This window comes from Scomber japonicus, chromosome 4, assembly GCF_027409825.1.
Source record: "Scomber japonicus isolate fScoJap1 chromosome 4, fScoJap1.pri, whole genome shotgun sequence".
NCBI lineage: Eukaryota > Metazoa > Chordata > Actinopteri > Scombriformes > Scombridae > Scomber > Scomber japonicus.
In genome coordinates this window covers 13,907,821-13,933,323 of record NC_070581.1, presented here as the reverse complement: position 1 = coordinate 13,933,323, position 25,503 = coordinate 13,907,821, and the positions used below count along the sequence as shown (strand labels likewise).

The window sequence follows — 25,503 nt, the reverse complement described above, 5'->3', positions numbered from 1 at the left end:
CTCCACTAGGTGTGTTACAGTACACAAGTCATTTTATTGACTTTAAACTGAAGAAAACCAGGGGCACTCCATTGATTCTGTGTTGCATATGTACACAGTATCACAAAGTATTCAAACCAAACTTCATACCTGAAACAAGTTACAGACTCATTTACATATATGTAAGATAAATTATGAGACTCACATTTTCTGTGAGACTGATGTTGGCAACCATGTCAGAGAGGACCCTCAATGTGAATGAACTGTGTGGAGTCCTGGGGGGGGGGGGGGACAGGAAAAAATGCACTTATCAGGAAGCTCCCACTGAGTGTCATTTGTAATGCATAGCTACAGCGCATGCTTCTTGCCAGCCTAGAGGCTATGCGGACATTGAAAAATAGGTGGCTGTCTTCACTCTCCCCCACCCCACTGTCTCCCCCAACATTGGATGGTCTTATCTAGGGTGCTCCAGCACTGTTCTCGCCTGCAGAAAATCGGAGAAGACAATAGCATATCTTTTCTAACATCTCTCACTCTTATGCTAATAACTGCCGTGGCATATTTAGACAACAAATGCATTTCCTATCATAGATGCTGAGGGTCCTCTTGCTGTGCCAAGTGTGGAGACTCATCCTGTCAATGCTGCATTAAAGAAAGGTTTTAAATGTTCACCAGCTGGTTGTCTTTTTCAGTGTAATGACACATCACTGAGTCATCAAGTGTTTCCTTTAAATTAAAAGGCAACAGTGTGAGAGTATCTGGATGTGACATCTGTATTTTCCATAGGTTTATTTTTGTCTTGAAGCATTGGTACTTATGTTTCTGCAGCTGATTCACCCCACATATAGAGTAGGCAGAGTTAAAAGGCATGAGATTTGAAAGTACACAAGGATTTTCTTTTCTCAATAAAGTTGTTGATACGTTATGTAACACACACAATCTCATTTCACATTTTAAATTCGGCCATTCAAAGTGGTTTACATAATGTATTTAAAATACTAAGACATTAAAAGACAAATGAAAAAGAATATAAACCATCTCAAGAGACATGATGACAGACAGAAGGTTTATAGTGATGAATGTTTCAGTTGTAGTCAAAGGCAGTGTAACCTAGATTGAAAGATAGTCAAGGTTGAAGAGTCGTACATTGATACTGTGTAAGTTTGTGTAAGGTAAACTGTATTTTGCATAGTAACTAAATGCTGCCTTTCCAGTTGGATTCTAAACAGTTTCGGCACCATGCAGCCAGTTTAGTATGATATAGTATTTTACAGTAGTGCATTTTCCAGCTGTGATAAACAGCAGGAGGTGTAAAATGACACCTTACCAGTTTCCATTAACAAGTGGAGTTTCCTGTGTTGCAGCACTGAAATCTATTTTCATTTGGGTTCATTATCTCTCTGGCTATAGTCATCAGTCTCAATCTGATCATGTCTAAACTGGTTTTATGGTAAAGTTGTGGTGGACATAAAGCTGTGGATAAGCTTACATTTTAAATCACTAAAGAAAATTCCTACAATGACCATACACTAAAGTGGTATTTCACGTATGCGTCCATATTTTGTATTCAAAGCTTTGTGCCATTGACTCTGAGTACACAATGTTAAACATCTTTCATCTATGACTAAACACAGACACAAGATGCAACTTTATTCTGTAAAGGTGTGAGTCTAACATAGCCAGTATTTGTGGATCAACAAGAGATGAAACCCATATCTCCAAGGTCCTTGGTCCTTATTTATGATTTTGTGTTTTGCTGCCTTTTGCACAATCAATACATGCAAACGTAATAAGTAATGAAATCAGGTCTGGCTGTTATAGGACTTTTAAACACCACTGAACAGTATTGTGCAGATGGTTGTTTCTAGAACAGGCTTGCTCGTTGGTTTGCCAGTATGCTTGAGTTGCTCTGTAAAATGTGCTTCTATTATCGGGTCCATTAAGTATACCTCTGTGTAATGACACTCCACTCACTGGCGCTTTTCTCTCGACCCCTCTCCTAATAACCCCTTTTACATTTCATTTTCGTTATTTAGCAGGAAGCCTTTATCCACAGCCACATTTAATCAGTGAACATAAATTAAAGGACTCAGAAAGACCAGGAAGCAGGTACACGCTGTACAAGCAGTGAACTGGTCTTAAAGGTTCATTTTGGTTTCAGGAGGTGGAAGGGGAGAGCTTTAGTCATCCATTTGGTGCTAAAAGTCTGCATACACCAAATATCCTTCAGCTTGTGGTCACTGTTTGTTGCAGTGTTGAACCATCTCTAGTGTCTTTATATATTGAGTCAGGGACAACTGTGAGTGCAGAAGAGGAAAATGGGATTATAGCACCAGGTCTGCTGTGAAGGAGTGAAGAATAAACTGTTGGTGTCAAGGCCAAACTGCAGGATTAAAGATACATGTGTCATTCACACAGGTGTCATTCAACAACAATGAGTGTGTCACTGTTGTGACATCAAATGCTGTAAATGTTTATAGATCTACAGGAAATGGACAGAAAAACACGAATTAATGTACCATCTGTCAAAAATACTTAACGCGTACCATGTTCATCTAGACATTCAGGCATTGCTTCAACAATACAGCAATATTTTAGGCCTTTATATGTGTGGTGTAGGTGTCATTGGCTGGATTACAGTATATTATAAGGTGTCTGAATTCTAGCAGTATATGCACAACCCAAAACCTTATCAGGTGTGTAGGCTTAAGGCAAAAACATATCAAGAACAAAAAGACACACACATACTGAATACATGCTCCCAATAAGGATATTTATTGGGTACAATTACAATGTTCAGGAATCAGGCATTACCAGTTGAAGACATAAAGATGAAACGTTGTCATTGTAATTGAGATGTTTTTATATTAAACACTAAAAAAGTGACCAGAAATCCTAATTGTGGGCAAATTAGTAATTAAAATATAATATGAGGACAGTAAAAACATTTACAGTGGCAGTATAGTCAATTTGGAGCAAATCCTTTCTGCAAAGACATTCTTAGTCTGCCATCCTCTCTGATTTTGAAGCCTCATTTTTGCTAACTTGAAGAAGAGAATATAAGACTGTAAAAGCCAAACATTGTTTGGTGGAAATTAAAATTTGCTCAGTGTTTCTAAATGATCACATATAGATTTTGCAATCTCAATGATCTTATGGTGCAATAATGGTAAAAGACAATGCATTAAGTGGGCAAAATGGACAAACCTGTTAAAAGATTATTTCATCTGATGTTCTACAGAATTCAAAGCATTTGTTGTTTTGCTGAATTGGCTATATTGCTTCTAGCTGTTTGTTGAGCCTCACTATACATTATTATACTTCTAAATAATCATCCTACCCTTAATTAAAAAGTTGCAGTGCGATCTGTATTCTGTCTTTAATTTGTCTGTTTCCATCCTCTGTATTTAGTTTCGTATTCTCAGTTGCCCCATTCATCTCTGATTTTATTTTATTCTTTTAGACAGTAATATTGCAGCTGGGATATATGAGTGTAAAGCGTGATTTATGCAAGGCGGTTGATAGTGAAGCCATGCGAGATGGGGCTGAGCTCCCCTCTGCCCTGCGGATGTATGAAATTGAGCAGAATGACTCTACTCATCCTTATATAAATCACTTTCCATATGCTCCACCTAGACAAGCACATACACTACAAAAAAAGACATATTCTTAGATTAAATATTTCTTTTTGGAGGTTTGATGGGAGAAATTTAAGTGTGACATTTGTCTGTTGTGCTTGTTTTAAAAGCGAGTGAAGTCCTCTCTGCTGCAGCGGAGACTTTGAAAGCACTTTGAGAAATTCTCAGTGAGTCAAATTGCAAGAAAAATTGATTTCTCTCTGCCGCTGTTTTCATTTTATTGTTTGCCTCTTCTTCTTCTTCTGCTTCTTTGTAACAACGCCAGGGAGGAGCTCTCTAAACCACCAGCCACTGCATATTAAACGGATACACCTCTCTCCTTTTCTCATAATTTCTTCCAACACAGACCAGCTTCAACCGGCAGCTTCAAAGACAAATTTCATTATAATATCAGTGTCTTGTCCCTACTCATCAACTGGACCCCACCTACCCCTGTGATGCTTTATACCGACAGTAATTTGGCTCTGCAGTTATCTCAATTAGAAATGAAACCATAACCTCCTGTGGTGAAGTTAAATCGATTTTGCATTTCAGACATAACCCTTTCTGCACTTGTGTGACTGTTCAAAGCTAATGCACCTCTATGAGATTGAATTCTAGTGTGCATATGACCCTACTCTATCTACTGGAATTACATTTTTACTGGAGCTTAAAAATTCAGAGATTCACTGTGAAGACTGTTTGGCAAAGTCAAAACCACATTTCAACAATACATGCAGCAATGTTTTGGTATCAGCATGCTAAAACTCTCTTCTTCTGTGTTTTGTAGTCCTGCTGCGTGAAGAGGTGGCCCAGCTCCAGGAGGAGGTGCACCTGCTGCGGCAGATGAAGGACATGTTGAGTAAGGACCTGGAGGAGACCCAGGGAGGCTGCTCGGCCGACGTGCTCTCCGCCACCGAGCTCCGTGTGCAGCTGGCCCAGAAGGAGCAGGAGCTAGACCGAGCCAAGGAGGCCCTGCAAGGTAAGGACCTCACCAGGAAACAAGAAGCTGTGTGTGCTATTTAAAACACTAACATCATTATTAGAAGGGAGGACAAGAGACTGTATTCTCAAAGACATGTTGTCCCTCAGATTATTGGTTTATATTAACAGTCATTTTAAATTTTTTCTGAATATTGAATGGAAATACATAATGGTCTAAGACACTGAAACTTTTGATTCCTGTTGTATTTGTTGCATTTTATACTCCCTCTATCTCCCTCTCTTAACATGTGTTTTCTTTACTTTCAACTGTCAAAAACAACAAAAAAAAAAGAATTATTTCTGACCAAAGTAAATGGTCCTGTGAATTTTAACATGCTGTTATCAGAAAAAAGTTAGGCTTCTGTTTGTTTCCCTATATATGGGGACAGTGTTTGTCTATCAGAAACAGAAAGATAAATGAAGAGCCATAGTTAGCGGCAGGGGCTAAGTGGAACACTCTACTATGTATGAATATTTCTTGTTGTAATTTACATTATTCAGTGAAATGAGTAATTTAGTAAGGAGTTTGAACACTTGCAGGGCATTGTATGTCGAATTCTCAGTAGGAGCCGAGCCCCCTTAAAGGTCTGATGATCCTAGAATCACCCCTGGTTAACCGAGAGAGTTGTTTTGATCTGTGGTCCCCGACCTGGTGGCAAATTGACACTTAACCGTAAAAACAGAATAAAACAGCACTTCTAAGGAACTCTCAGTAACAATGGCATGCACAATACATCTGTACAGACAGGAGCAAAAAAAAAAAAAAAAAAAAAGTCAAAAATGTGCAAATTGTAAGAATGCAAAGAATGAGTGAGTTTGCTGAGTGAAGTGGCAGCAGTTCCCACTTCTTGCTCAAAGCACTCTGTAGTCATTCAGCTGTTAGCTGATTCAGGTTTTCTGTCTGACCCTCCCCACTCATGCTGAGAGAAAACCTGCTTTGTTGTTTTTCTCCACAGGGTTTTTAACCAGCGTTTCTTTTTTTTCCTCATTACCATAATGTAAACATGAGTGTCTGTAACAATTTGGTAAATGCTGTCCATTAGCTGCATTACAGGCCATTAGTATGTGTTACGCTTGAGGGGTGGAGCGGTATCTTGGGTGAGAGAGGAGGGCATTGATGCTTTGACTTTTCAAAAAAGCCTCTACATGCTGCAGGAATAGTCACTCCACTCCACTCCCACTCTGTACCACCTACATACCCTGCTGTACATAAAGCACAATGTACTGCTGAAGCTCTGTAATACCATCATAACAAAGCAGGATTCTCAGTTTTAGAAAGAGTCAAGGTGAAGTGGGATTAAAATAAACTCGCGCTTCACCTCAAGCTTTCATTGTATTATTACAGTTTTGTAAGTAAATTAAACTCTCCACTTTAAAAAAAAATCTCTTTGAGACTTGACCCCTTCAAGAGTTTACTTGAGAATTTAATTCAATAACATTCAAGTCTCATGTTTTAATAAAAAATAAAATAAAGACAGTGACAGACATGCATGGCCACATGCATTGAATATTTAATTATTATGGCAATGTTAAAATGTTGCCATTTTAATGCTCATCATTAAGAGACCCACCCTACCAAAACACAGAAACAAGAGGGCTCAACCCAAATATAAATTTAGAGTTAAAAAAAGAGAAAAATCTGGAAAGAAAACATAATTATTAAAAAAAAAAAATCTGCATCTCTCATATGGAAGCCACTATCATCAGTGTGCTTCCTCCTCATCTTTTCACTCATACATCTATAGAAGAAATATAAATGCCCCACTTGAGGAAACAGCTTTCTCTTGTGGAAACTCCAAAATTTAATGACCAGCCTGCATTACAAACTGGGAGCCTCAAGTTTGAAAACGATGGTCACATACCAGACAGGACTGAAGCAAGAGACATGATTAAATTGCATTATGGATGTGTTTTGTACCATGAGTCATAATAATGACTGAAAGTCACGCTCTGTTGCTTCGATTTTTACCATTCTGTCTCTCACAAGTCCTTCAATTCTGTAAAAATGCAGTACTAAATCACTGGAGTAGCCTTTTAACTTTGCCCTGCTCCTGAAGGCTTAAGAGTTTACTTGGACTTATCTCCAATTACTTGCGGTTTGACCTGGACTTGCCTCAAAACATTTGAAAACATCCCTATGAATCTGTCATGTCTGTGCTGTACACAGGATCTGTTCAAGCACAGCAAGTGAACATGAAACTGAATATGGCCATGATGAAATACCATTTTATAGAGCAGATTTCCTCTCTGTTAATGACCAACAAACAGTATTTGTTGCTCAATATCTTACATGGTTGAGTGTGTGTGAAATGGAAATACAATAAGATATAGCATTCATAGAAACTATGCACAGGGTAAAGTAGGGAACATGTTCTACCAGGCAATGCATGGTGGATTGCAGGGTATCGAGCAGAGATGTCATCAGCATGGCAGTGAATTGTTCTTTTCAAAGAATTATCTCCAATAGAATGAGTCAGAGCACAAAACCACCATTTGATATCAGACAAACGTATGACATGCTGTCAGGGGATTTTGTTGGTGCGACATTTCACTTGACACTTTCAGCCTACGCTTTTTGGAAGAACTGAACAAAAACAAAATGCGCCAGAGCCGAGTAGAATAGAGCACACATCAAATAAACACTTATCTCTGCTTGGGCTGGATACTTGGCTGTCTAAGCAGACTGCACACAGGCTCATACAGTCATTTGTATGACTCAGGCCTGTTAATGAAAGCCAAAGCCTACCAACTCCAACAGGCACTGACAGTAATCAGCAGCTAATGAAAGCCTTATAAAAAGGGAATTTAGTTGGCTTACAAGGTCCAGAAATGTTAAGCAGGGTGAATACGGTCTGCAATTAAGATGGGGTATGTGGGAGGAAGGAAGTTGGCTGTTGTTATGTTTAAGTTTGGTTCTATTGGAGTGGGTTCAGAGAGGCAAATTGAATCAACCATGAACTTGAGTGAGAGGACCTTTTTTATTGTTATTGTTGTTTCCTTCTTTCCTAAAGCTGTTTTATATGAGGAATAGAGCAGAAGTTGATGTTCAAGTATTGCTTCTGGGCAAAGAGTGACCCGAGAGTGACCTGAAAAAATATAAGCAATGCATTTACATTCAGTGGTGATCAGCAAGATTTCTGAATTATTTATATGTTTTATTGTTGTTTTCTGCATGGTCTGGCTTGTACAGCTGTAGCTTCTTTCCAGCCCCTTTGTAGTCCTTGGTTGTCACCCTCCATCTTTATACACTGTGACTGTGGCTTGCTCACAGTATTTTTAAGACTAAGCAATGAAAGGCCAGTAACCGTATTAGCTAGCTTTTTGCTTTCATACTGTTTGTGGTGGGTAGCAGTCAGTGAATTTTGGCTTTACTCCCAGCAATGTTTTCAGCTGTTTCTAAGCAAATATGGAAACACATCTGTCATCCAATTTTTTTGTTTATATTGCTTTTCCAGCTGCTTCCACCAAATCAAATGCATCTGTGCTGCAGATACTTGCTGTATGTGGTACTGGGCAGTACTGGCGATAATTGTCGTCTTCTTCTTCTTTTGGCCTTCTTCCTGTTAGGGGTCGCCACAATGAATCATCTGTTTCCATCTCTTTCTGTCCCCTGCATCTTTGTCTGTTGCGCCAACCACATGCATGGCTTCCCTCAATGTACCCATAAACCTCTCTGGCCCTCCTCTTTTCCTCTTGCCTGGCGGCTCCATCTTCAGTATCTTTCTCGTATTATAACTAGTATCTCTCCTGTGCACATGTCCAAAATATCTTAATTTTGCCTGTCTTGCTTTGTCTCCGAACCGTCCAACCTGAGCCATCCCTCTAATATACTCATTCCTTATTCTGTCCATCTTCATCACCTTCTATGTAAATCTTAGCATCTTCAACTGTTCCACCTTTGCCTCTCTACTCTCTTCTTCACCTCTCCTCCATGCTACTCAGAACACTTGACCCCAAGTATATAAACTCATCCACCTTCACCACCTCTACTCCTGGCATCCTCACCATTCCACCGTCCTCCCTCCCATTCATGCACATATCTTCCACATTGCTCCACCTGATTTTCATTCCTCTTCTTTCCAGTGCATACCTCCACTTCTCTAGACTCTCCTCAACTTGCTCCCTACTCTAAATACACATCACAATGTCATCCACCAACATCACACAGTCCATGGAGACTCTGGCCAGATCTGGTCTGTCAACCTGTCCATACCCATTGCAAACATGAAAAGACTCACAACATAAAGGATGGGTTCACAGTGGAAGAGGAAATATATTCCCATCTCCACTGTGAACCCATCCTTTATCAGCATTTTCAAAGCAAACATCATTTCTGTAGTGTTCTTTCCTGGCATGAAGCCATAGTGTTGCTCATCACCTCTCCTCTTAACCTAGCTTCCACTACTCTTTCTCATAACTTCATGCTGTGGCTGATCAACTTTACACCACTGTATTTACCACAGCTCTGCACATCACCTTCATTCTTGAAAATCTATACCAGTAATCTTCTTCTCCACTCCTCAGGCATCATCTCACTTTCCAAGATTGTGTCAAACAATCTGGTTAAAAACTCCTCTGCCAGCTCTACTAAACATCTCTATGTCTTCACGTCGCTTAAACCAGCCTCCTTTCCACTCTTCATCTTCCTCATAGCTGTCTTCACTTCCTTCTTGCTAATCTACTGCCCTTCCTGATTTACTATCTCCACATCATCCAACCCTCTCTCTCTCTCTTTCCCATTTTCTTCATTTATCAGCCTCTTCCACCTCCTGAACACACTCTCCTCGCTAGTCAGCAAATGTCTATCTCTATCTTTCTTCACCCTAACCTGCTGCACTTCCTTCCCAGTTTGGTCCCTCTGTCTAGCCAATCAGTGCAAGTCCTTTTCTCCTTCTTTAGTGCCCAACCTCTCATACGATTTGCTATATGCCTTTTCCTTACACTGCATTTCTTTGTACTCTTTGTCTCTCTTGCTGTTCCAATTTTTTGCCAACCTCTTCCTCCATATACCCTACTGTACTTCCTCATTTCACCACCAAATATCCTTGTCTTCCTTCCTCTGTCCAGGTGACACACAAATAACCTTTCTGTGGGGCACTGACAATAATTATCATCACACCTTTAACTTCCAGCTTCATACTCATCACTCTGTCAGACTCTCTCTTCATTTCCAACACACTCTTGAGGTATTCTTCCTTCAGGATTACCTCTACTCCATTCCTCCTCCCATTCTCAGCACGGTAGAACAGTTTGAACCCACCTCACCTCCACTCTCCCACCCTTCTTCCTCTCCCGCTGTCTCCTGGCATGCCTTTTCCTTCAACCAACAGTAACATAATTTCAACTGGCACCCTGCTGGTCAATTGTGCCAGTGGCAGCCATTGGTAACCCAGGCCTCAACAGATCCTGTATGGAGATCTGATTTATAATTTGATTTGGCATTGGTTTTACATTGTGACACAGCCCTCCCCATTTATCCAGACTTGGAATCGACACTAAAAATGCACTGGCTTGAACATCCCCGGTGGCTGAGTCGCTGGCGATAATTGCAATGTGTGGATTTATTTTGATGAGGAAAGCTAGCACATCAAAACTTGTGATTCCATGAATATTCTTACACCATTAAAGTCAAGACAAGTCAAGTATATTTTGTTTATATTAATGTCTTAATTGGCTTTCACAGGCTGGTTCACAGGGTGTCTAAATTAAGAGAAAATAAGCATATAAAGACATTCAGGATGAAGGTGAGGAAGCAAAAAAAAAGAACAAAAATGAAGAATTACTAACTAGATAGAAATCTTCATTTTCATTGTACAGTAGGGAGTATCACATAAACCTGGCTAATTGCTGTATGACATGGTAAACATTGTCAAATTGTCTTTTTCGGAAAATTACAAAAACTGTTGGATGCAGCTTGATTCATGAGTTTAATACATTTGTTTTATGTGTTGGGAACATTTGTTCTTTAATGACATTTCTGTTTAGTTTTCATGTCTTGCACAAATTGAAGAGAATTTGTATTTTTCAATAGTTCCATCGCTAATCTACTACAGGGCATTCTCCCCATGAAAATGAAAAGAATTACTGTGTTTTGCCAGAAATCTAATAACATTTTGGTATCATGATTATATTGAGTACATTCAGGGTTGGATCTTCAGGTTGGATTGTAAGGTCTTTGAAACTTGATGTTTGACTTTCGGAGTGGGTGCCCACTTGTAAATTGTGTCCCCCTATCTGTTGATGAGCTGGTTCACAGGACCTCATCAGTCTAAGTCTTGTTTACACTCAAAGAAAGATACATGGTGATGTGGAGAGGTATATTTATTTATTCCTGTAATCTTCTACATCCTTTGCCTTGTTACTTTTGTTGGAAGGGTTTTTACAAAAAACAAAACAAAACCCATTATTTGTTGGAGCTGGAAATACTTGACTTCTGATGCAAAAAAAAACAACATAGGCCAAATGTTCCTGAGAATACCTCATTAAGTACAGCAATTTCCGTATGCTGCCAATTGATTGGAGGCGAGATGTTGACTGTTATTTGATTTCCCCCCAGTTCTCACAAGGCTGGCATATTGTGAACATCCCACCAGATGCTCCGGCAAAGTGTTTTCCCAGAAGAATGAGAGCAATGTTTGGACAACTCGAGTGCCCTGGGGGGTTTTATTGAAGTGGTACCAACAATTATTGTGAAGCAGAGTGGCCTTGTGTGTTTTGTTTTTTCTTTATTTATTATCCTGTGGTTCTGCTTCGCTTGAATAAGCACAAGGCTGGAGTGATGAAGTAGTGTGAAAGAAATGCATCATCCCTTCCTTTGCTCTCTCTTGCCACTTGAGATAATACCTGTTTACTTTGGGAATGGTTCACAGACAGTGTTGCTACTCCTACTACCTCAGTTCATAATGGTTTGCGGCAAAATTACATGCAGATTTTCTGAAAATGAAGAATGCAGAGAGGAACACTACTTTTCAGTCTGTTATCTCTCCAGTTATTTTCATTTTCTTCCTCTCTGTGTCTTCCTCTAACTCCCCTCCCCCTTTTGTTTGGCGAGATGCCCACACTAAGGCCTGAGTTCACTCCCGCTGTGTGCCAGACATTGGCCCATGAGCACTATAATTGTAATCGTGGGTAATTGCCAACCTCTTACAATTGCAGGTTTTGTTGTGATGCCTACGGGCACTCAAGCCAACCCAAGAGCTGCTGTATAGAGTGATTTCATCCCCCAGCCCAGTACACAAATAACAATAAACTGAAACTGTCTTAGCGATCTCCAAATTACAATAAGAATAGAAACCACAGTTTGGTTATGGCAGTTGAACTGTTTTTGAAAGGTGTTTATAACTTTGCCCAACTTTTATTTGGACTTTCTCATCATCAAGGTTGTGTTTAATTATTTTTCATAGCTGGCTCTCTCTACTGTTTTTAATTAGCTATTTCCACTTTAGCTAATTACTATCACTGAGGGACTCCTAGTCAATCCAGAGCTCAAATGAAAGCAGCAGACAGCTATGTATCATCAAAGCACAGTCTGGCTGCTCTGTTTAGTGTCATTTCACGCTACACCGTACTCTGTCCTTGACTACAAGGCCTCTTCCCTCACTAGCTGTTTTAAACACCACTGCACACATACAGACGCACACACACTCAGTGCCTCTAAATCTCATCAGGCCACTTAACCTGATAACATTATACTAATTACATTTGTTTTTAGTGGTGACATTTATTTTTAAACAAATAAGGACTTCTTTTGAATAAAAGACTTCAATTAAGTTTTGGAAACTAGGGAGAAGCGCTTTGGGCCAGTGTGTTTTCAAAAATCCACTGCGATTTTATTTCCTCAATGCTGGAAGGCGCTTCATCATAAAAGGTAATGAGGACGGTTTTGCTATTCAATTTGCACCTCAATCTATTCAAACTGGATGGTCTCCAGTGAAAACACGTGTTTGGATCACAGTGGCCCCTAGTGGTAATCAAGGGTACGTCGGCCATCCACCAATCCTTGATTCGATGAACAGGTCTTGGTAGCAGCTGTCCTCCTTTTTGCCTCCACCTGTGACAGTGGTGTTACTTAGTGTGCACCTGAACAATTAGGTACAACCTTTGTGAAGATTACAGAGCTGGTATCTTTTTGTTTAAGGATCCAGTGAAGACAGAGAAGTGAGTAATGAGGTGCTGTCATGGGATCAAAGTATGATTCTCCCCTTGATTCCCTGATGTGTCAGTGCTGCTGATTAAATAGCTGCTGTGCACACAACACAGGCACACACACACACACACACACACACTCCTCTAGATCACCTGTTAGTGAGCAGTGTTTGATCTATTTTTAATGGAGGCTTATAGGTTGTGCATGAACCTATAACAAGAGTCAAATGTCATAGCTGAGGTCTGTTAATGCATTCATTAACTTTAATTAACATGTTTGAATATTGCTGTGACTTCAAAGAGGTCTTATACAGTAGTAACATTATCTGCTCCACGGTTTCAGATATCACCAATGCAGATATCATCCTCTTACAACCCATGAGTTTGTTTTTACTGAGGAAGCAAGGAGGTGAGCACACTGCGGAGCTCTGAGACTCGTACTTCATTATTCAGCTGGCAGATTTAAAATCCCAAACCGTGAACAATGGACTCCCTCCAATGAGCCGATGTCTCTTTTGTTCGCTTCCCAAATAATTATGTTAAGAGCCGACTATAAGCCTGTCCCTTCTCTTTTGGACTGAATTTATATGGAGTGGAGTCAATGTGGAGTGTTTTCATTCATTAATGTGAAGAACATCATTTTCTGAGGGCTGTGCCGATAAGTGGTTTCGTTTTTGTGATGCTGTTGTTAATCACGGCAGGTGAAGTGAACTTGCATAGAAAATCTTAGCTACAACACAATTTTGAATTCATTGAAATGCATAAACACTGCATATGCTGCGAACATTAATTCCCCAAAGATCCCATTATTACATTGTTGGCATGCTCTCCTGTCATTTATTTATCCATGTAGAAATCCTCTTCAGGTAGAGAGCAAAGGGAAAACTTGAGTAGAAAATATAAAAGGCAGGAAATGTTATGTTGCTAACATCATGGCTGGATCTTGTTATATTTGTACCATAATAGATGGGGCACATCAGATAATGAGGGTTGTTATTTAACCGGAGACAAGCTGTGAGTGGAATGTGAAATGTGCACCACAGTGATAGAAACCGCAGTGAATAAGATGGAGAGGTTGGTTTTGTTTCTTCACTATCAAGGATCTTCAAAAACCTTTTCCTGGCTCTGAGACACATTTGACAGTTTCTTATCCCTAGAATTACCCACAGAGCATTTGGCCTGGTAATGATATATTCATGTTGTGTTTTGAAGTGACTCTTAACAGGTAGCTGTAAAAGAAAAAGTTTGTTGTTTGTTCAAAAACAGCAGCAGCTGTGGTCAGCTTGAATTCATGTCACTTAGAAAACAAATCCTGTAGTGACATGTTTTCACAGCAGGAACAAAAAAAGATCAAAAACATCTAAGAGATTGCTAACCCTATCCCTATCCTGCAGTCTCATCCACTCATCTGCTGTCCATACATGCTCAGTGCATTGCAAACTCAAAGCTCAGTTTGCACAGTTTGACTTTAATAGTGCACTGGAACATTGACTGCAACATACTCTAGTCTACTCTACATATTCTACTACTAAGACTAATAAATGGCGCTTCACACACATTCATACACTGATGGCAGGGGCTACCATGCAGGGTGGCAACCTGCATGGTATAAGAATAACAAATCATGAACTCCCAACACCTAACCAACTAACAACAAGCCCCAGACTATCTCTACATTAAGGCTTATACATTTTAACAAATAGCATCTCCAGGTTTATTTCATTTTGTTTTGTTTTTTTTAAAGACCCCTGCCCACAGTGAAACACATTGGAACAGCTAAATCTCTTTGTCTTCATCCTGTTTTCTGTTGCCAAACAACCAATCTGCATCACAACAAACACCTGGTGAAGGAGTGGGTGACAAAATAATTATCTTACAGTTGCGATGTCATCTGACAAAATCAACCTTAATGCAGGTTTATAAAACAGCTTTGCTCTATGTATGCATTTAAATACATACACATACATACATATACTGTATACACGCATATATACAGTATGTATGTATTTAAATGCATACATGCATAAAGGATCATTAAACGTCCATTCAGCCTGTATGTCTCCAGTATTCTGGTTTAGTCCTGATTAGTAACCAATGAGTTAGTCAACTCAGTGCAGGCAGTCTAAGCTCTCCGGTAGCAAATTGCCATAGAATGGCCCAGCAGACAAAGGCTTTTAGCACATTGCTCACATTAAACTACTTTAAAGCACAAGGGCTTTGGTCGTGAGCCTCCATGTGGTGAGCTAAAAACCACTTAGACAGATTTTAGAGAACATGTCAGGATAGCATAATACATTCAGGTGTTTTTGTTTTTAACATCGGGCAGTGGAAACAGTAGCTTGGACTTTTGATGGTGAATGTTTTGCATGTGCCCTGATCTGCTCTTCCTTTGCTTACCCAGCCTGGAATTGCTTTTAGTAATTGAATTTGACAGGCAGAAACACATCATTTTGCACAAAGACAACCACCAATGCACATTTTACACAGAGGAAAACAAGATATAATCAGAAAACCTCAACAATATATAAAATACACAAAATATATTCACACGGTGTATAGCAAATAAAAGAAAAAGATTCCACCATTAAAAAAAACGATATAAATTCAAGCCTCTCTATGTTTTCTTTTTCTCCATATACACACACATTAGCTTAAGCTCTGTATGGTTCCAAGATGGTTCCACTTTGTTTCATCTGGTAATAATTCTTGGAGACTTATTAATATGGCTGTCAGCAGAGGGAGACATACTAGTGCTTCCCCAACTCAACTTAATTCTGTAGTGTAACGCAACTGCAAGAATCACGTTGTTCGTAAAAACTGTTATGGTAAGCAACAGCGCTTACATGATTTGCGGCTGTGAATGGGCCCTTTTACCAAGTCACAGTGAGTGCTTTCTTGTGTCTGACACCAGGAGGGTGGATGTTGCCAAACGGTCACAGGTGCAGGATGTGAGGCAGCAGCAATGTTTTTGGCTCATCTCAAAGACGGCTTTGATTTCACTTCCTGAGGCAGGTGCTGGGAGGTTTCCTGTTTCTCTTGGCCAATGAGGGATGTTTCTTGTCTTCTTTTCGCTGGCGTGTCGCTTTGGCTCGAGGATTCCACCTCTGAAGAACGGGTGAAAGGGAGAGATATGAAAGGGTGACAGGAGAGAAACAGAGGAGAGGAAATAGACGAGAGGGTGAATCTGTCCTTGTAAAACAACACTTCCATTCCACTTTCCTGTGTGTGCTCCCCAGACACAACTTGTGAATGTCACGCAATTAACCAGGCTGTGATATAAGTTAATTAATGACACACAGCTGGCTTGGAGAGGAGAAAAAAGGGGGGAAGAAAAAGAAAGGTGAACATACTGTATTATAACAAGCATCAAGGGGAAAACAAGGAACTGTGTGATGTTACGAAATATCCAACTGGCAGAGCCGGCGTGCTGTAAGGAAATTGATGTCAAAGTAAAAAAAGACAAAGGTGAACGGACACAGTGTGAATACATAAAATGCGAATAAAGGATTTATTGTGTTTTTTTGGATTATAGCTGGAGGGGAACTCAGCTATAAGTGGACATCTAAAAAAACAGCCTGAAAATGGAGGAAAATTGAGAGAAACCAAGAGAAGAGGAAGATACAGATGCAGAGGAGATGTCGTCTTTGAGAAAATTAGAGCTTCTCTGAATAACTACAGTGAACCATATTCTTCTTTATCACGATGCGTGGGTGAGGTGCCAGAGGATTAGAGAGAGTGTGCTACTGAGAGATAGATGAAAAGAGAGACGGAGCCTCTAACGAAGCCAGCAGCAGAGAGGAGATTGACAGAAGGGTTCACATGTGATTCAGTTCTTTATCAACATGCAGCTACGCCACATAAGACATACAACAGCAGGTGTAGTTCATGTTTTTACTCAAGGATTCTCATATCTGGAAGTGTTTAATAACTAGTAATAATTAATCATGACTAAACTGCTACAATCAGACTCATAGAGAACAAAAATGTTGGCATAGCAAATGAGAAATACTTAATAACTTCAAAGCATGTTAGCGGATCAAATCAAGGTTTTACATGTGTCCACTTTAGAATAATTTTACTTTTTATTTATATCTCTGCTTTTTAATATGTGTGTTTGTGCAGCTGTTTTGGAAAAAACCCCAAACACAGTCCATCTAATTTTTTAATGGCAATATTAATTAAATCAACGCTAATTAGCTGCTTAACCCTCTTCCTCCACTATGTGTGAATTTAAGCTCTTTCACACTAAACAGATATCTACTGTCACTGACACACATGCACACACTTTTTGCACAAAATATGATGTTACTGTAAATCTCTGAGGCTAACGCTCTCTCTCTCTCTCTCTCTCTCTCTCTCTCTCTCTCTCTCTCTCTCTCTCTCTCTCTCTCTCTCTCTCTCTCTCTCTCTCTCTCTCTCTCTCTCTGTCAACTTCCCTCTCTCTTTTCCTTTTCTCTTCCCTCCTAACAGCCATGAAGTCAGACCGTAAGCGTCTGAAGGCAGAGAAAGCAGACCTGGTGAACCAGATGCAGCAGCTTTATGCCACACTGGAGAGCCGGGAGGAGCAGCTCCGTGACTTCATACGCAACTATGAGCAGCACAGAAAAGTATGACAGCCGTGCTCTGACCGTATACTGTCACACACATGTCCATGCAGCCAAACATCCATACAAATAATCTTTTCTTTTGCACCTGTGTTTGTTGAATGTCCTTTGCACAAAAAGACCTGTTAGGCAGACATTCTCTTTCCAAACAAATAAAACTGCGTAAATTAGGTTTTGTTCTGAACTGGTTTTGCAAATTAGTGAGTACTTGCTGAATTACAAAATGGACAGCTGAAATGCATCTGAAATGCCTCTTGTGTAACCTTCAGTCTTTACAACATAATGTGTGACTGTGTGCATGCTGTGGAATAATTGATGGATATGTGCAGTGTACATGTACTGATCTACTCAAGTGTAGTGTTGCATTCTCTAATTTCTGCATATGAGACCATGCTGTGAAGTACTTTACTACAAATCAGATGATTCTCTTAACATTGAGATTTGATGTCCAAGCATGTGTATTGCTGGTAATCTGTTCCACTATAATAACATATATTTCTTCTGTACCAAAAACAGTCACCAGTGTACTGATGTCATTGCCAAGCATAGACATTGATGTATCATCTGTGACATTACATATACAACAATTTTTATGTATTTAGACTCTCCTCTTCTTCTGGAAACAGAATGATTTCCCTTAATCATTTAAAATAAGGTTACACTAGCTAAGGTAAGCCTGATTTATGAGCCAATCCATCAGGATCTCTGTGTCCACTAGGAGAGCGAGGATGCAGTGAAGGCACTGGCTAAAGAGAAGGATCTTCTGGAAAGAGAGAAGTGGGACCTGCGGCGGCAAACCAAGGAAGCCACTGAGCATACAGGGATGCTGCGCTCTCAGCTTGACCTCAAGGAAAACCGCATCAAGGAGCTGGAGGCTGAGCTGGCCATGGTGAGACAGCTACACAGACAGGGAGTGTGTGATAGTTCATGTGATAGTTGTTTCTATTTCTCCATTATTCTTATTGTTCTCTATAGTTCCTTTGGGGGAGGGGGGGGGGAACTTGTATCTCCTTCTTTGGCATATATATGAGTTTGTCTTTGTTAATAATAAAAATAGAGTGACAACAACAATAAAAAGTCAGAAGAAACCAAAATGCAGTTCTCTAGGCTCAGACACATATCCAACACTAATGTTGAAACTAAAGACAAGGACAAGGAAAAAGCCAAATAAGAAGGCATAAATCATAAGTGTGATTACTGTTTAAATGGGTGTACATTATTTTGAGTATACTTGCATATATTTAAACACGGAAAGCCTTTGAATGTACAGTATAGCCATCCATCATGTTTCCAACCCCCAGATGAGTAACTGTGTCAATCAGAGAATGGAATATCGGGTGTTTGAGCGGCTTGGGGACAGGGACAGGGACTACTCCCCCAGAGTCATGGCGGTAAGATGGGCCCCCAAGTTTTGACTTTGACCTCTTTTGACCCCTCCCGCTCCTTGGAAATCTCTCCTACGTGTGACCTCATTGTCGTCTTGGAAAGCCCCTCCTCAGCTGCACGTTTTTGACTAACCCCGGCTGATCCCAGTGATCCTAACAACAGTGATCCCAAGGAATTCCTGCTGTGATTGATCTGAATGTGGTTTAGGTCTAATTGAGCAAAGAATTGCTTTTGGGGGAGAAAAAACATCAATATTCTGACAACTAATGATTACTCCAAAGGGTTGTGATTGTATTCTGTTTTGCATGTCAAAGACATTGATTGCTAATCGTTTGACCGCTGGCAGGTAAAGATGATTGCAATGAAGCTCATTGTGTTGGTGTTGATTTGTAGCCTGCCGTCACTTGGCTTGATGATAAGATTTGCACAATAATAACAAGATTTGAAGAATTTGTTAAACACTGACATGCCAAGGCTGAGCAGAAAACATACACAGGCAGAAAAAAACAACATTTGACTGGCACAAACCACACACGCACAAACACATCTCCCAAGGCTCCAGCAGCCTATTGTTGTTCCTGATAAAAGGTAGTGAATTGTGCTTTGTGACGAGGCTTCTACAGAGCACATGTATTCATTAGACTCATGAAAAAGATTCATTATGCCCTGTTTTCCTCATGTCTACACAACCCAAAGCTGCACCACCATGGTAGGAGACAGCAAACACCTTCTCCAGATATTCAGTTTGTTTTTTTCAGCACTCTCAGGAGCAGCAGCAAGAGATTTCACACAACAAAAGACAAACATGAATACAGCTGCATTTTTCATGAGACAACAACCACAGGAGGATGCCAGTAGAGAACTCACATATCCACATACACTCAGAGACTTGTAGGAGAATTCATGATATATCACTCAACATGTACATGTGTGCACACATACATCGTGCATGAATAAAAACAATAACTGTGAAAGACATGCAAAGACAACCAAGAAACTGCAAGAAATTGTAGGATTTCTCTGCAGGATTGTTGCTTGTGTTGCTCTCTGACTGTTTCCAACCATCTGTCCACCTTCTTAAGGCCAAACAGTCACTAGCCACCCTGACCAAGGACGTACCCAAGCGTCACTCTCTGGCTATGCCCACGGAAACGGTTGTCAACGGCAACAACCAAGAGTGGGTGATGCAGGCTGACCTTCCTCTGACTGCTGCCATCAGACAGAGTCAGCAGACACTCTATGTCCACACGGGTCATCCCACTGATAGACAAGGTAGGCCAACATGAGCACACGTACTGCGACGCCTTCATCCTGTACATGAACTGACCCAAACAGAGTGGTTTGACCATCATTTACCTTCTGCATGCTCATGTTAAACTGCTTCATACACATTCACTCCTGCACATCTGCTCAGTATGACCATATGCGCTTTCTGTAGCAGTTACAGTGAGTGTCTTTTTGGCTCTACAGCTTCCATTTATCTTTGTCTTGCATAAATATTTACCTTTTTAGGATGTTTGCAGCTGGAATTCATACATTTTAACTGTGATGTTCAAGTACTGTAACCTATATTATAATGTGACCCTGTCTCTAAAAATGTTTTGCAGCCTTTTTTCACCTGACAGTCAATCAGTATTTTTTGAGCCCTTATTTATAATTTTGACACCTCTACAACATTTGTGACTCTAGGTTCTTAATTTGACTGATCTGTACATACATTACATACATCACAGGACATTTAGACTCCTTTTGAACAAACATAGTTTACACACAGAATTTTCTTGCAAAAAGCACACAAATTTACTCTTTTTTTTTGTCTGTGTTGCAGAAATGCAGTAAGCCAATCACGGCCCATCTCAATATAGATTGTGTTTCAGCTGCAAATTTCTGCACACAGTGTCAGTATTAGGTCCATTAGATCAGCAAAATACAAAAGCAAGATTGATATTATTAAAGAATTATTATTAATAGGGAATAACTGGTCTGGAGGCAATATTATAGTTACATAATCTGCCCCTCTCAGGATCAGCATTTAGATCGTGTCATGCAACTTCTGAAAAGATTAAACTAAACTAAACCAAACTCAACTTACTGGCACTTCCCACCCTAAAGAGAAATCTTTACACAAATTAGCCTTGCTGCCTTTAGAGTAGAAGTTCATCTCAAAGGGCAGCCACTGATTCAAACTGGTTGCTGACTAATTGGGAACATCTGGAGAAAGAAGCAGACAAAGAGCAGAAACAGGGAAAACGTGTGAACAGTCACGATCCCCCAAATTGCTATGCAATTGCTTGTACTGTACATATCAGTCTCTCTGGTACACACATGCTCTCCCTCAACCTCTGTGACGCTGTTTTCACTGTTGCTTAGCAACTGCAGATGATTGCAAATAATATCAGGCTTTTGGTTCGGGATTTTTTAAATATATTTTTATTTAAGGGTGGTGCGGCTTCATTGAGAAAAACCTGATTCTCCCTGTTGCCTACTTTTGGTGCCCAAACACACCCGAAGAAAACAAGCCTCTTCTTTCCCCCCTCCCCTCTTGTCCCATTTAGTGGCTGCTGTGCGGGTGAGCCCATGCCACTCGCGTCAGCCCTCTGTCATCTCTGATGCCTCAGCGGTGGAGGGAGACCGGTCATCCACACCAAGCGACATCAACTCACCACGCCATCGGACTCACTCTCTCTGCAATGTAAGAGCTGCCCACCACTGCACTCTCCCAAGTAATCACTTCCTTTGTTGTAACTGCCCAGTGTTGTACCTGCCTGGCTGCTGTCGTTCCCTTTCCGCCATTGTTCTGGCTGAAATCATGTTTGCCCCACGCAGTCTGTTGTGTACTCACTCTGCAGCTGTGACTTGACTTTGTGTTAAAATCAGTGGTGGTTGTAGAATAAGTGCATGCCTGGCAGCATGTCAAGTGTCACTTCCCCTGTCTGCTGTGATCTTTATCTTTCCTGGACTTTTATCACCCACTCTGCACCGCTTTCACTGACTTCTCTGCTTTTGCATCTCTCGTTTTGCCATCTCTTCATCTACTTCTGCTCTCTCTCTCTCTCTCTCTCTCCCTCTCTCTCTCTCTCTGTCTTTCTTCAATCAGTCCCTAGAAGATCTGGAGGAGGCGAAGCGTAAGAAGAAGAAAGAGAAGATGGGGCTGGGCTCTCTGTCGCGTGTCTTTGCCAGGGGAAAGCAGCGCAAGTCCCTCGACCCCGGTTTGTTTGATGGTACTGCAACACCTGATTATTACATAGAGGAGGATGCAGACTGGTAAAGCACACATGTCCGAGCAGTCCACCTGGAGAGCCTTTGTGGCAATTATCAGAAGACAGCATTTTATTGAAAAGCATGTATGTGTGTGAGAGAGGACGGGTATGTGTGTTTGATGTAAGCGTGTATAGATATAAAAAAAAATGTGCGTGCCTGGGGCAGTCTCATAAGCATGCATACTCATGTGTGTGGGTGTGTGTGTGAGAGTGTGTGCATGTGTGTGTCGTCCATGGTAAGAGGCCATGTCAGAAGCCGGAGGCGCATCTGGCTTTGCTGAAGTGTAAACTTTAACGGGCAAATTGCACCTGTATGTATGTACAGTCCTGTAAATAGAGTGTGACACAGCGACCATGTGGATATGTTCTACTGTATCTGCCCTCCAAAACAGCTGTGTTATTGGATCTTTCAATTGTTCTTTACATTTTGACTTTTTGTTTTCACTCAACTGGAAACTTGAAGGACTGCTGTACCTGTAAATAACAACAGTTAATGTGCACTTTGTGCGTGTAAATGTCTCCTTGTCCTGAATGCTTTTGTTATTTTTGACATGTAACCCCACCCCACCCCACCCCACCCGCCCCACACCTCTCACTACCTTTAACTTGAACTCCACCCTGTTTATTGTCCTGCTTGGTCCATCCCCCTCCTTCCACACTGCCATGATGAGAACAGTTTCCTGTAGGCAACATGCAGACTCCTCAAATCCACATCCAATTTGGTCGTACAGCTCATCCATCAACTGCCAAGAAAAAGTGCTTAGACACCCTGAGATCTTTTGCTCAGACGAGCAAAGACACCACGAAATGCAGAATGAACTTTCTATGCAGCAGAGTTTGTTCCACATCAACATGAAGCCAAACAGGAAATGTAAGAAATGTGTTTTCTATCTATTAAGATAGAAGGTACATGACTAATGATGTGTGACATGCATGCACATAGTCCCAGTCCCCAAATGCATGGTGAACAAAACCCTACTAAACAGAAATGTCTTTCTCTGGGTATGTTGCTGAGAAGATGATAAACTGTCTGTTTAAAGGAAAGAAAAAAAGAGAGGTCAGTTACGGATTTCATGATGTTTATTCATGATTTCCTCCATTTTAAATGAAGTGATTACATTTGGAAACCCCGACCCTCTATTATTCAGGAAATGTTCTGGTTAAACTTTAAGAGCTTAACAGCCCCAGCTAAACATAGAGTGCTTTATTCTGCACCTACAAGGCTATTTATGCAAAATGACATTTGAAATATTAAAGGTCAGTTAAGTCAACAGTCTCAAAGCAGCACTACACTTTGAATTATGAAAGAACTTCCACTTATTCATGAGGCTCTGTACCATTTTCTCTGTGTAGGATCTTGCAGTAGCTTGTAGCTATAATCTTATTAATACATTAAAATAATTTTCACAGTTAAGTTATTCTGGGAAAAAGTGACACTGAACAAGAAAGCTATTATCACAACATATGTGCTAGTATAAAACATCAGTTGTACTTCCAATATAGATATTAGTCTGATGGTCAAGGCTTCTTTAAACATCAGGAATTAGGCCATTTTTCTAGAGTATAAACACGTCCATTTAAAGGTAGGAGCAAGGAGCAGACATTAAAGGAACTCCTATAACAATAACGAGTGCCAACTCTGAAGGTTAGACCTCAGATTTAAGCAGGCTAATCAAACTGAAGCAAATGCATACCTTCACCCGTGACCTTGTGAACTCACCAAAACATTCTGATGCGGAGTTCAGGCCATCGCTGCAAAAAAAGCAATTAACTATGTGCCAAAGGTTAATAGCATTTCTTCAAGCAAAAGAATTGCCACAGACATTGGATTATTTTCATCCTTTCATTGGATTGAGCCGGAGTCTGCACAGCCCCCCCAGGAAATCTTTTCTCTCCCTGATATGAAACTAACACTGGGTATTTGTCAGTCTCACCTGAAGCACTATAGAGTCACAGATTACACTGGAGCTGTGTTTTACCACAGTGCTCGTCAAAAGAGCATCCACATAAGCAGCGAGGGGATTAGCATTTAACCCTCAGCTCTACCTACAGTACATTTGGACTCGCACACATTGGATCCAGAGGTGAATCACTAACGTAATGCAAAGATAAGTCATCATGTAATAAATTGTATGTATAAGAACAACAGCTCGACCAGTTTATTTCATTAAACATTTAATGAAATGTATGAAAATCAAGGCTATTTTTTATTTTTTTCATTTAACCAACTTTTATGATACTCTGCTGATGGGGAAAAAAGAACATATCAAATGAAAAACATTGTATCATTTTATGTTTTGAGCCATGGTATCTTGTTTTTTATTTTATTCTTTTACCACAAATATTTAACTTTTTGTAAATGAGATAACATTACAGAAATGAAAGTAATATTATTATTGAAGAGTTTTATTTAAAGTCAAAGATGTAGGCCTCAGTGGAGGACTTCTATTGTGAGGTCCTGAGATGTTTAGAAACGGATAGTAGCAAACTTTTAAAGGCATGGCAACAAAATTACGCTCAAAGAACTAAATGAGAAAAAAAAAGAAGATTATTTTAAAATAAAATGAATAACGTTAAATTTCCACGTGGCTGTCCTCTCTTTCCCTGTGTTAATGTTTGTGTGTGTATGTGTGTTCATTTGTTGTGGTACGGCTCTAATCCTGATTCGTCCCTCTGTGCTGGAGGGATCTGCCATTTTTAACATATGCGTTAGCTTCCCTCAGCCCTGCAAGTCCATCTGTGGGAGGACTGCATCTCAAATCTTCCAAATGGCCTCCTTTCCACTCTTTTCAAAACATTTAACCCCTCATTCACACCCGAAAGTCTTTCTTTCTCTTATATTACCCTGAAATCAATCATCAAGAGATGGGAGGGAAAGGAAGCCATGTCTGAATAAACAGAACTCATATGTATGTCAGCACATGGTCTCGATAATGCTATGTTTTGATTTGACCCCTGACTTCTAACACTGACCCCTCTTGTCTGACCTCCACTGGACTCTCAACACAGTGAAGTGACCCAAGAAGTAATCAATCAGACTCTGTGAGACCAAGGTACACCAGTTTCAATTGCTTTAAAAATGAACCTGCTGGGTTGCAAACTGTGTTTGCAGATGCCTCCTAACTCAAGAAACATCACAAAATGACCTCAGAAATGAGCACTTCTTCAAGTTGAATTTAATTCTGATGCAAACCATCCAAAAACTGTTGAGTACTGCGGCAGATGTGGTGCTTTCAGGACGATAGCAAGTTTTTTTTTTCTTGTGTATTTACATCCAACCGAATTACTCTATTACTAACTCTATTTCTTCTCTGAAATATTAATATTGCTTCAGCACAGACTTCAGATGCACTTTACAGATTTTCACATTTATCAAATATCTCAATAACAGTGACCATATCAATTTAGCAATTAAAGGAATAGTTTTACAGTTTGAGAAATAAGCTTATTTACTTTGTTGCAGAGATACAGATGAGTAAATCAATACAATTTTCATATTGCATGTGTATATATATATATTCACACACA

The 25,503-nt window shown here is 40.2% G+C and overlaps 1 protein-coding gene across 5 annotated transcripts in view; it reads left to right on the top strand.

The window, feature by feature from the left end:
* LOC128356838 (kazrin-like) overlaps nt 1–25,175 on the top strand; it is a 122,972-nt gene extending 97,797 nt beyond the window's left edge. For 3 of the 5 annotated variants that reach the window (XM_053316996.1, XM_053316993.1, XM_053316997.1), the window contains 7 exons: nt 4,387–4,578; nt 17,196–17,332; nt 18,048–18,218; nt 18,631–18,720; nt 19,798–19,987; nt 21,271–21,407; nt 21,813–25,175. In XM_053316996.1, the coding sequence (XP_053172971.1) occupies nt 4,387–4,578; nt 17,196–17,332; nt 18,048–18,218; nt 18,631–18,720; nt 19,798–19,987; nt 21,271–21,407; nt 21,813–21,983 (1,088 nt within the window). In that variant the 3' untranslated portion in view covers nt 21,984–25,175. The remainder of the gene's footprint in view (nt 1–4,386; nt 4,579–17,195; nt 17,333–18,047; nt 18,219–18,630; nt 18,721–19,797; nt 19,988–21,270; nt 21,408–21,812) is intronic. The other 2 variants (XM_053316994.1, XM_053316995.1) reach the window with 2 other exon arrangements.
* The last annotated feature ends 328 nt before the right edge of the window (nt 25,176–25,503 follow it).